At 43.1% G+C, this 12,566-nt stretch overlaps 1 protein-coding gene across 3 annotated transcripts in view; it reads right to left on the bottom strand.

Moving 5' to 3' along the window:
* CPNE8 (copine 8) overlaps positions 1 to 1,097 on the bottom strand; it is a 71,701-nt gene extending 70,604 nt beyond the window's left edge. For all 3 annotated transcript variants that reach the window (XR_010438708.1, XM_064702806.1, XM_064702808.1), the window contains exon 1: positions 683 to 1,097. Coding sequence is in view for 2 of the 3 variants with exons in the window: in XM_064702806.1 (XP_064558876.1) it covers positions 683 to 822 (140 nt within the window). In the remaining variant the exon portion in view is untranslated. The remainder of the gene's footprint in view (positions 1 to 682) is intronic.
* Between the last annotated feature and the right edge of the window lie 11,469 nt (positions 1,098 to 12,566).

The following is a 12,566-nucleotide window of genomic DNA, read 5'->3' on the forward strand; positions in this document are numbered from 1 at the left end:
TCTGCATCACGAGAGAAAACAGGACTTTTGAAATACCGATAAACAAGCGTCAAAGGAACAAAACCACAGACACTACGTTTGGTGTTACGGGTTGGCACTCCCTCAATTTCTCGGCAGCAGCGTTACGATAAAACATGACGAGGCAACACAACACGCCCGTACTCCCAAGTTTTGCAAGAGAGCCTTGAAGAACCCGTGACAGGATTGCTGCGGACGGAAGGTCTCCGTCCCCACCGCGGCGCTTGGGACAGCTCCAGAAGTTCAAACACCTGCCGGGTAACGCGCCCCGACTCCCGCTCCCGGGCAGAGCGCGGGGCGGCGGCAGCCGCTGCCCGTCTCGGCAGAGCCCGGAGCCGGCGCTTGGCCCCCGGGCCCGGCGGCAGCACCGTGCGGCGGACACGCCCGGTGCGCGGCCAGCGGGCTGCAGCGGGCTGGCAGCCGGCCCCGGGCTGCGCCCGCTCTGCCCGAGGATGCGCCGGCGGCATCCCCGGCTGCCCGCGCTCCGCACGCTCCGAGGGCAGGGGCGAGAGCGGCTCGCACGGCGCGGGGCGTGCGGAGGGCGTCCCGCACTGCCCTTCTCCTGCCCGCTCCGCTGACAGCCCGGGACGAGGGGCCCCCGCCCGTCCGCCCCCTCCGACGCCGCGGGGCGAGCGGGTGGCGCGGCCGTGAGCCGGCTCCGTACCTGCAGGACACGGAGAGCTCCACCTTGGTGGCCGGGATGCTGGAGCTGAGTACGTTAAAATCCCCCACGGACGCCATCTTCGGAAGCCCACCGCTTCTGCCCAGCTCCTGCTGCCCCGCCGGCTTCCCCAGCCCGAACATGGGACAGAGCGGCGCGGGCGGGAACGAGGGACGGACGGACGGACGGAGGGAGGGAAGCAGGAGGCGGCGCCTGCCGGCCTCCACAGCGCGGTGCCGCTGCCGCCCGTGGCGCGGAGCCCGCTCCGCTCCGCACCCGCGGGATGCGCCCGCTGGCTGGAGCGGCGAGGCGGGAGCGGGCCGTGACGTCACCGGCAGCGGGAGCCGCGCGTGCCCGCCCCGGGCGCGGGGAGCCCGACGGCCCGAGAGGGGACACGGCGGAGCCCTCAGGGAGCGCGGCACCGGGGCCGCCGCCACCCCACGGCCGGCGGGGCGGGGAAGTGCCCCGCTGGAGGCGTGCCCAGGGTGCGCTCCCGAGCGATTTCGCTCCCGCGCCTCCCCGGTCTCTTCCCTCCTGAGCCCTGCACGGAAACTGCCGCTCCGTCCCGTCCCGCAGGCTGTCCGGGCAATCTCCTCCCTGCGCGTTAGTGAACAAGGGAGCTCCCCGGTGTCTTCCCCTTGGCTCCTGCACGGAAACTCCCGCGCCGTTCTGTCCCGTTCCGCGGGCTGTGCGGGGAATCTCCTCCTCCCGCGTTAGTGCGGGTGATAGATGTGCGTGTGCGGGTCCCTTCGCCCCGAAAGACCGCAGCGGCGGCTGGGGACAGCGCCCGGGGACAGCGCCTGCGGGCCGCACTCCAAGGCCGGGTGCGGGGTGACCCTCCCGGGGCCGCCGCCACCAAAGCCCCGGGCGGCGAACGCGCGGTCGGCGGGCACGGCGGGGCGCGGGGCAGGGCCGGGGCCGCCAGGGGGCGCGGCGGAGCGGCCGGGGGGCAGGGCCGGGCCGGTGAGGGCTCCGCGGGCGGCAAAGGGAGCACGGCGGCGGTGAATGCCCTCGGAAAGCCTGCAGCCCTTCCCATTGCAAAACAGGCGAATTTACCTCGGTCACTGCGTGCACTGACGCACTGGAAACGGGGGTTTCCCTCTGTCACACGTGCGCAGATCTATTCCTTCTTTATTTTTTTCCAAGACCACCAGTCCAGTTGCCCTGAACCTGCTCATAGTAATTCACAATAATCACGACAATTCCATCATCTTGTATGTAATGTATTCAACTTGTATCCATTATTGTGGCATCTAAGTAGTCCCGAATATTTATTTCTCATCATAGCAGTTTGAAGAGAGATAGAAGAGTTTCCATTCCCATGTCAGAGGAGGCAAGTTAAGGCACAGGCAAATTAAATGCCATGTCTGTAGCTACACAAAATGTTGGACAGGTCCAAGTCCCTAAAAATTATATACTGAAATAATGTACTGAATTCCTCTACTCCTCTGTCTGTTGAGAGTTTTACATATAGCAATAAAGAAGTTTAGTGCGTTTATTCGTAAAAGAAATGTAACTCCAAAGCCACAAATGTTATCAAAATACATTAATTTTGAATTTCATTTCTAGATTCTTGTTGCTGTAATTCAAATTCAATGCTTGATCACAGGTAGTACATCATGATAATGGTAAGAGAACCTGAATGTCAACACCTGGTTAGCTCATAGCAAACAGAAGGAACAGCAGTGGGAATGCAGAAAACAGCAAGGTGTTCTTGTGTACAGGAGATACACTCCCTGTGCACAGCACACATCTGAAACACAACTCCAGCGGCAGAAACTCAAGGAACATACCATGGATATTTGATTCAGAAACTTCTGACCACATCCCAGTTCTAATCTTCTGGCTCTTTGTTTTCAGGAAGTTATCACCTGAAATCTCATTTCCTTATTTTCATTCTCTTGTCCAGAGCAATTTGTTAAGCACAGAGCAATTTTTCATCAGATATCTCCAAAGTACTTCCTCTTAAACCAATCTGTCTGAAGTTCTCAGTGCAGCCAAGAAACCACACACCTTCACAAGTATTCCAGGTATGTCTGCAGGCAGCCAAACCAGTAAGTCTACAGCTGAAATTGCTTAAAAAAGCCAAACCACAAAACCCAAACAAAAAAACAAGAAGGAATTTAGTTCACTACTGTCTTTGTCTGTACAGTAATGTGATGGGTGTAGGACCAGTGCTGTCTTGAGAGGCTAATGCCGAGTACAAATAAGCTACTAGATGACTAAAAGCTAAAGAACAGTTTTTGAGGAAAAAAACCAAACTGTTTTTCAGCTTTATAATACAGTTCCTCCCTCTTTTATAATCCACTATAAGGATCTAAGCATGATCAGTGTATCCCACAGGGCATAGCATGAATAACTGAAAATGTATGAAGAGTTATTAGAATAAGGATAGTACATCACTATAAATGATATAGCTGTTACAATTCTATAGGTGTGAGTAATTTAAATTATATCATGTAAGTGTGACATGATCTTACATTATTCTCTACTAATCCACTTTACTTTTGGTTACGTGGGGGTTTGTTTTGATCCTTTTTTATTATCTGATCTTAATATTTTATTCTACTTAGAAAAATGGAAATTGTTGGCGATTGCTGATTCCATAAATAGAGCACCCTGTGAAAATAATGGAGAAGTTAAGGAAATTCAAGTCTTCTGTGTTGCTGGGGAGATATCCATCTTCTCTCATCACATTTATAAAGGCACAACTATTTTGTCTTTGAATGTTTCAGCTTAGAGTAAGTACATAGTTCTCATGCACTGAGAGTGATTTATATGGAAAAAAGAAAATAAAAACTAAACCAAGGGGTAGTTGAAAGATAGGCACCAATGGGACTAAATATACATTATTACCATTACAGAGAGGCACTTTGTATTTTCTGATTCTTAAATGGCACTAAGGTGTGGGGACTGGAACAATGTCCAAGTATTAGGAGAGAGGCAGTTTTAGTATCTGAAATTTATGTACAAAATACCTATCAGATTACAGTGCAAAAAGAAGCATAAGAGCTGTGTGTGGTATATGGTAAGCTGACATTTGGATGACATCAGTGACTCTCTGAAAATTTTGCAATGGAAAGCAGGACATATTTTCCTTGCTTTCTTTTGTGATTGTTACTTTATTATTACTAGCTGTTGCTAATTATCAGATGCCTACATAACTTGTTTCAATACCTGCAACCTAATTTAAGGAATGAGGGATATATTTGCAGTAATTATAGCATAAACTATGAACAAACTAGAGATTCCAGAATAGCTGTAATGCGTAACACGGGATGATTGCTTTAAAACATCACAGCTTCCAGGTTTCAGCAGCATAATTGAAGCCGAATGCCACAGGATGCAAACATTGATTACTTCCCTCCACCCCCTCAGCTTTCTGCCATTATTAGACATCTCAAAAAAGAAGTTTTATGATTAAATCTTTGTACTACTAAAAAAAATAAACCACACACAGACAAATCTGTAGGAAGTTAAGGAACTGGAAATGGCATCTATTCTAGTTATGTGATAGAATAGGTGGATGATTATAGAAGTGAGCTTAGAAGTGAGCTGCAGCATTATTGGAACAGAACAATGTGACTACAACGCATTTTCATGACAATGACATGCCTACTCAGTCTGTATTTGTGATGAACATATTCCCTTGTTCTTCTTCAAGCATCCATTCAATAGATCTCTCAAGTAACATTAATCAGATGTCATAATTTTATCATGGATGCCACCAAACTGCTTCTTTCAAGACCCTGAAGAATGGGGTGAACGTAGCCATAACTTGGTCCTTTCTGATAACTGAACACAGCCCTGAAACAATTCCAGTATCCTAATGTACACTGCAGTTTGAGAATTGTTGTATCTTTCTTTCCTGCCTTTGATTAATAAGGTTAATTTCCTCCTTTGCTAGCGCTGATTGTTTCAATCCATTGAACAGAGACAAGGAATTTAGCATTTGCTGGGACCAGTGGAACCATCAGTGCCACCATCACTATTGGAACCATCGGCAGGAACCGTGGCTGAATACAGACTACAGGCTTTAAAAAACATCTGTAATAAAACATGCTGATGGATACATTCAGTCCCTTTATTCTTCTAGGATAAATTATCTCCTATAACTCCATGATTTTGTGATCTGCTTTCAAAACACACAAATACTGATGAGGCTTTATTTTTGTGAAAGTAAAGTCTAAAGGAGGTGTCAGACTCAGAGGTTAGACATAAAGAAAAGCTCTCCACTTCTTTCAGGGTTTCACTTTAAACACTACTTTTCAAGGACTAGGATATACAGTCTCACAGGTGCCAAAAAGAATTCATTTCTTCTTCTTCTTAAAAAGTATCTAGGTTTTCTGTGTTTAAAAGCCTTTGAAACCTATCCTTGCTGTCTGCATAGGAGCACCTCTGTCGTGAGGACCCAGGAAACCTTGTCACCATGGCATAAGCGTGGGGAAGGTTAGTGAGTCATCAGTGCAGAGACAGCTAATCATTTCACCCTTTCTGTACCACAGTGAAATCAGTGATGCTTTTGTTTGTGTACCTCTCTACTGTTTCCATGCAGAATAAAATCACAAAGTATAAACAGCACTTCCCCTCTTCATACACACAAAGGACAGCTATCCAACAAATACTCTCGTCTCTCTATATTATATTCACTTACACTAGAACTATGTTATAAAGGTATCAAAGTACCTTTAGCACTAGATAATTTTCCTGTATTATTTAAAATTTTCTTCCACTTTGATCCCACCAGAAGAGATCAGCAGCACAACCATAAGGCTCCTTCCTGCCACACCCTAAGTGTTCTTCCATAGAACCAGGCTAAGTAGTGTCAGTTCCTGACACAATTTTCAGGTAGTTCAAGAGCTCTTCAAAATGGCAAAGACTGCTGAAACATTCTGAGAGTCATCCAGGAGGTGTAATGGAATCCATTGCACATCTTACACCTAGTACTGCATAGTAAGATCTCTAAATCTATGAATACAGGAATTTTAAATCTACTGAGCACTTTTTCTGTCTCTCAAAGTGAAGCAAGTAGTGTGGAACTCAAGTTCTAAAAAAACTAAAACTGTGACTTGGGAGTATTTTTAGTACAGGCTTCTAAGTGTTAAAAAAGTCATATTAAAGTTCAGAACTTCAGGTTTCACTTTAAAGGACAAGGAAAATTGATTAGATGTTTTTGTGTGAAAAAGTATTATTCATGCACCTTCAACTGAGCATTGGCCATCCAGATTTCATTTGTGGACAAGCTGCCAGAAAAATGTAAGGATGCATTTTAAATAATATTTCTAGAAAGACAGTTTATGACTGGTTCATGGTAGCAATTACTTCCAGGTTCTGCTAAACTAAGTGTTTACTATGGCAGAAAGCATGGTAACAAGAAGATTGCCTGCATAAAATTCTTCTCAAAAATTCTGAATAATGATGCTTTTTTCAATGAACATAAGATTAGACAGCCCCAAAATGAAACCTCAAGATGTTTGTGACAAGATCAGCTGAACAGTTCAGGGAAGTATTTTAGTCTCAGAAGAGATAGAGGAGAATCTACTTCTTGCTCTTCAGTTACTTCCCATGTTCTTGGACTACTCCTGGTGACTGGAATTATTTTTTCCTTCCCTTCCATGCCCAATCAATTCTAGGCCTTCCATATTTCTAAGAAATATCAGCTGATTTGCAGAAAATATTTGTTTGTTACAAATCTTTTAGGAATAATATCATGCACAGTTTTTCTCTTTGCCTAATCTCAACCCATATCTTTTCCCTTGGCATGCTTCCAGAATATTAATAAAATCAATGCCACCATTAGCAATACATCTTGGGAGGCCAAGTCTTCATATGTAACACTTTTTGTCAGGATGCAAAACCCTTCTGTCCTGGTTTTGGGCAAATTTGGGGAGAAGCCTCTGAATGGGGTCCCTCTAGAAAGCAAATTCATTGGCTCCTCCCTCAAATGGTTTGGGAAAAATATTTCCTTGGAGAAAAGTGGAAAAAACCTGTTTATTTAGCAAGCAAAGTTTGTTATTTAACAAAGCTTTGTGAGTTTGGCTAATGCAGAAGAAATTAGCACATAGCCTCTACAATTTAAAGGTATGTTATCCAGTTATTTTCTTCATAGCAACTAAAGTCAAACTCAGTCCTTTCAGGAAAAAAACCATGACAGCATTTCTGAACCCAACAGCAGCAATGCCCAAACTGCTGCATCCTCCTCTGTCACCCAGGTGGTGGCTTCCGTACTCATGCATGCAACTTTGTGTGTTTCCTGATAACATCGAAGAGATATGGGATCATGCCATTTTAGGCATGGAAGAAATCAGTAACTCTGCCAAAATAGACACAGATTTAATCTTTGTGAGTAGATTACAACACAGATGTCAAGCACCAATTGCTTATCTATTACCTACCTGTAAATATTCAGACAAATGTGTACACAGTGAGGGGGATGACCTGGACTAATCTGGATAAGTGTTGGATCCACTGTTTAACAATAGTCACACACTTGAACTCACATAAATAAATACTCTGGATGATATATCAACTTCACTTATCATTTCATCTTCCCTGAAGGATCCTTGTGGAGTCAGGGAAACACTCCATATTCTAATTAGCCAGCAAGAAGCAAACCCAAACTTTTCTGTCAATTGCTTTTTAGCAGTTTCTTTCACAAATTTATCAGTGTAAGCCAAGATAGTGGAATTTCAAAAAACTAGTCACCATATGTGCCCATACCATTTCAATGGCTTCCTCATTTTGAAAGAAAGTAGTGGGTGTTTCTGTATTCCTTCAAAGATCAGTGAAATCCCAGTATGTTGCCAGGCTCCTCCATGTACAATTTTTCATGCAGTCAGGCTTACAGTGAAGCTCTGTCCCAAATTAATTTTGAAGGCTGCATGTGATTTACTTTATTGAATTCTTGATTATTTTTTTTCCCCCAAGATTGTACTTGTTTTGTGGAAGAAACCGACAAATGCCCTTTGGGCAAAAAGAGAACATGGTTCTATTTTCAGAGAGGAAAAACTTCATGGCTCCTTAAGACTTTCTGTCATATTTGATAACTCACTGTTAGACACAGAACCAGAAAGCAGAAGCCTCTCCCACACAATGGGTTCCTATGGTCTGGGTTCTGGAAAGAGGAGGAATTGTGTCTGGAAAGATTTGTAAAATCATGTGAGGACATAAAACGTTTTGTTTCCCAGCTGAAAGCATTCCTGAAGGGGTAACAGGTCTTACCAGTACTATCTGTGATGTTAATTTGGCTTCTGCAATTGATTTTATGCCTCCACCTATAAGGACTCAAGCAGCAATAACTGCTTGAGAAATAAAAGGAATATCATGAAACACCTCCACTCCCATAATTATCAATCATTAGTCCTCGATAGGAGACTCAAGGTCATATGCTCAGTCTGACAAAGCAGACTTTGATCCAGTTAATCACTTTGGCTTTTACCTCCAGGCAAGGCCTCTAGGAATAGGGGATTTTTCTTCAGCTACTCAAAGAAAGTTTGTCATTTTAGATAAAATGCAATTTCATGAGCTACTCAGTATGGTTGGGTACTACAAAGCCCATAGCTTTCTCCCAGTGTGCAACCAGACACTGAATTTCTCTCAAGGGAGGAACTGTGCAGTGATCAGGGTTCCCTTCAGCGAGCCTGGCTGTTTCCTACACGGCTGGGAGATCTCTGCAGCCAAAGGGAGGCCCTTGTACACAACATATTTTGAAGAAATACAATTACTGCAGGACATTGTCTTCTCTTTCTTCCAATTTACCAGAAGCAAGCTCCAAAGTGACTATACAAACTCTCAGAGAAGCTGATTTTAATCACTCATGACTCATTTATAACTATGAATTAAATTTTCCAACTTCACAGCATTTATTTTGATTGCATTTTATAATGACAGTTGCCATCCTAGTTACCAAACACTAATTTATGATATAGGTTAATTTTGCGTTATTAATGAACTATCAAAAAGGCAGTGTGACTTATAGTACTGACATTTAGCAAGTCACTAAAATATCTAGAGAAGAACTTCAGAGTTTCTTCTTTTTCTTTCAGGAAAACAGAAAAGAACCACAGATAGAAAAGTGAATTTTGTAGGAATATTTCTTCTTTTTTCATCCTCATTTATTCCCTCATTCATCAATTTTAATTTTATATTATTTTCCATTCAATTAAAATACCTTAAACAAACAGTTAACAGCATGTGGATTGTCTTTTGGGAACACTGTCCATCAGATTTTCTCATTTCATGGCAACATTCAAGCAATTAAGGTTTTAATGAGGCTGAAAATTTCCAGCCCAAATAATGTAATGAGTTTGACTATCTTCCAGAACAACTGTGGCACTAATGCAGGAATGCATTTAACCATATGCTTGAATTCATAACTGTGTTGTTGGGCAGCAGCTGTCTGTCTCTTAAGTGAGGTGTAAAGCTCACACTTAACATTTGCTGGGCTTGGAGGGTTCATTGCACCATTGCTTTGCCTGTGCGAGAAGTACAAAGTACAATAGTGCCATTTTCTCACGTCACATTCTGCTCTCTCAATGTACTTATTCATATCCACAAATTACTCAAATGAGATCTGATCCATTACTTATTTTCAGCTTTAAAATACCACTAAAGATTGCACAATATTTCTCAAATGGGAGGTAAATTAGATTCTGTTACTTAACAGAATACGAAAAATTAAACTGTATCGGCACCATGGACTGGGCTGTGCTGATGAGTGTCAGGACTCCTAATTCTGTGTCTAAGTAAGAAACTTTCATTTCCTCTTCTTTTCAGAAGGTGCCCTAGGGTGACTTTATGATGTTTGTATCCCCAGTTGTCTCTGTTTATGCTGGATGTTAAGTTCTGCACCTTTCAGGCTGGTGCTGAGGCTGAGATGGGGTGAACAGAAGCAGCAGTTTGTGCTCAGGAGCTGCACTCACTGCTCCAATTCCTGCTCCTGGACAGACAGCAGCACGGACAGACAGACAGCAGGACAGAGCTCTCCTTTGCTTCCAGTTAGGTTTTAGCTGGCTGGGGCAGAGCAGTTCCTGGACAGGGATTTTCCTTTTCCTTGGAGCTGCCCAGCCCAGCTCTGGAGTGAGCGCCCAGCAGAGCCCCTGGAGCTCCCAGCTGGGGCTCAGCAGGGCTGGGAGAGGCTGAGCCAGCTGGGCTGCAGCCACAACAGGCACCTCCTGAGTCTGCCATCTCTTCAGAACAGAGAGAGGTTTTATTATTTAATATAATTTCATTTTTTATGCCTGTTAATGCTTTGCTTGTTAAACAAACAGGGTTTTTCCACTTTTCTCCAAGGAAATATTTTTCCCAAACCATTTGAGGGAGGAGCCGATGAATTTGCTTTCTAGAGGGACCCCATTCAGAAATTTACCCTAAACCAGGACAGAAGGGTTTTGCATCCTGATAAAAACAGTATTTGTTTTCCTAAAATGACTTCATACACATTATTTATTCGACTGTGAAATAAACATTCATCTTCAAAAATAAAGGACTAATTAGCTTGGGGCAATTGCCAGATAGCAGCAGCATACTTTCCAGAGCCACAGTAGCAAGAGTTATATGAAAATTATTGCACTATTTAGGTAACCATAGCACAGTTGTCTTCAAGTTATTCTGCAAAAAAGATACTGGCTTGCTGCCAACACAACCAGCATTTGTCCCAGCTGAGAAAGCAACTTCATAAACACTTCAATTTTTTTTTTCTGGTGGTAAAAATAAAGAAAAAGGAAACAAACCACCAAAGAATTCTAAACAAATTTAAAGAAAAAGTATATGGCCAATTTTAAAACTGTCACATGGACTTTAATTATGAATGTGCTTCAGAGATAAACACAAAACTCCTTGAAATAAGAAAAAAATGTTTTATTTGAATAGTGATTCCTTGTCTCATATAATATGTTTGATTTAAAATTTAACTATAGACACACAAAAATTAAATTAGCTAGTTCAATAGCTTTTAAATTGGTAAATTACCTTTACTTTGCATGATTAAGAGAAGGGTTAGAATGATTCTTAAACATATTGTATTTTAAACAACCTAGGCCAAATTCATCTTTAGAGGAGATCAACAGAACTGAAATGATCAATGAACTAATTAACCCTCTTGAATTTAACAGATAATTCAGTACAAATTAATATTACACTTTAAATATTAACTTTGGGTCCTTAATTATTTACAGTTTTGGTGTATCTTTTCCACAGTGGTATAATTAGCATAGCTATGTGTGGATATATAGTAATTTTTGAAGTTTGATTGCAAGATATATTTTGAGTCTAGTTTGTGTGTCTCCCAAGAAACATTATAAACTTCTGAAAGGGAAAGGCACTAAAAATCTTTTACTGTTGAAAGTGTCTACTTTTTAAAAGCTTTTTGGGAAATTATTTATTGTTCTTTATATAGATTTATGCCAGTTTTTGGCAAAAACACAAACTTGGGCTCCTAACACATGGATAAACTCCCTACACATAATTGTTAATTCTACATAATACTACACTACATTATTGCTATGCATAACACTAATCCTAATACTCAGTCCAGTTTTAGTCTTGCAGCATTCCTAAATCCAAGAACCATTCCTAATTCAATACAGAATCAAATCCTCTGCTGCCTGGTGGAAGCAGACTCCTGAGCATTCTCCTAAGTGCCACACAGATCCCAGGAGCTGTATCCTGCACTGGAGGTCAGAAAGGATCACTCTCAGCCAGAGTGAGAACTCAGCTTCTTTTTGCAGCTCCATCAGTAATCTTGAGTTTACCTTCTGCAGGACTAACCTTTGCTTTGGCTTAGCATTGGCTGAAAAGGCACTCACTGCAGATTGGTATGGCAAGGAAAGTTTAGGAGTCATGCTTCAAAACCTACCTTATCATCCATTTTCAACTTAAAAACATGTTTTACCTAGTATTCTATGATTCTAACATCTCTAGACTTAACAGCCCTTCCAGGTTGAAAATCTTAGTTATGAAAATCAGTTAATTCTTCATTATTATCTAAAGATTCATTTTTATCCAGCTTTTAAAAATCACTAGCTTTCATTTTACTTATTGCTGTAGATGTTTGTCAAACTATAAATCTTACATGTGCCTCAATACATCATGAGGCCATCTTGGCATGGCAGCTAACTGAGCATGGAAAGAAAGCCCTGTTTCAATTATTCAAAGCATGGAAACCTGCTGGTTTTCATCAAAGAATGGTGGGATCATTGGAGTTCAAAGTGACCTCCATGTTTCACCTAATCCTCCTGCTCTGAGCATGGCCATTGCCAAAGCTCTGAGCATGGCTCTTGTCAAAGGAAGGACAACTTGCTCAGGGTCTTGTTCAGCTGAGGTTTAAAACTCCCTAGGGCTGGGGTTTTGCAGCTTCTCCAGGTGGCCCTTCCCAACATCTAAACACTTATAAAAATCTGCCCTATATCCAGATAGGTTTCTCTTTGCTGCAGCTTGTGACTGTTGCCTTTTGTCCTTTCTGTTGTGCATCTCCAAGGCAGAGATCACTCCCAGGTACCATCAGAGCTCCACTAAGGTAACAGACAGCAGCAGTTACTCTCCTCATCCTTCTCATCTCCAGGCTACACAAGAAGAGCTCTCTCTGCTCCTCTTGCTCATTGTGATCTAATCATCAGCTCCCTAATCACTCTAATGATCTTGCACTTATGTGTCTCTGTAGTTGAATGTCTTTCTAGCAGTGGTCACAATGAGTTCAAAGATGTGACCTGGGGTAGCTGGCCGTGCTGCCATAGCCCTGAGTGCTGTGGTGCCTGGGGGAATCTGTGCTCATTCATGTTCAGTTTGCTGTCTGCCCAGGGCTTTGCTGCAGAGCTGCTGCCCAGCCCCAGTCCCCTCCTCTATCCCTGTCTGGAGGCACCCACACCCAGTGCAGGCCTGGGCACTTGGG

This window comes from Zonotrichia leucophrys, chromosome 1A (assembly GCF_028769735.1).
Source record: "Zonotrichia leucophrys gambelii isolate GWCS_2022_RI chromosome 1A, RI_Zleu_2.0, whole genome shotgun sequence".
Lineage (NCBI taxonomy): Eukaryota > Metazoa > Chordata > Aves > Passeriformes > Passerellidae > Zonotrichia > Zonotrichia leucophrys.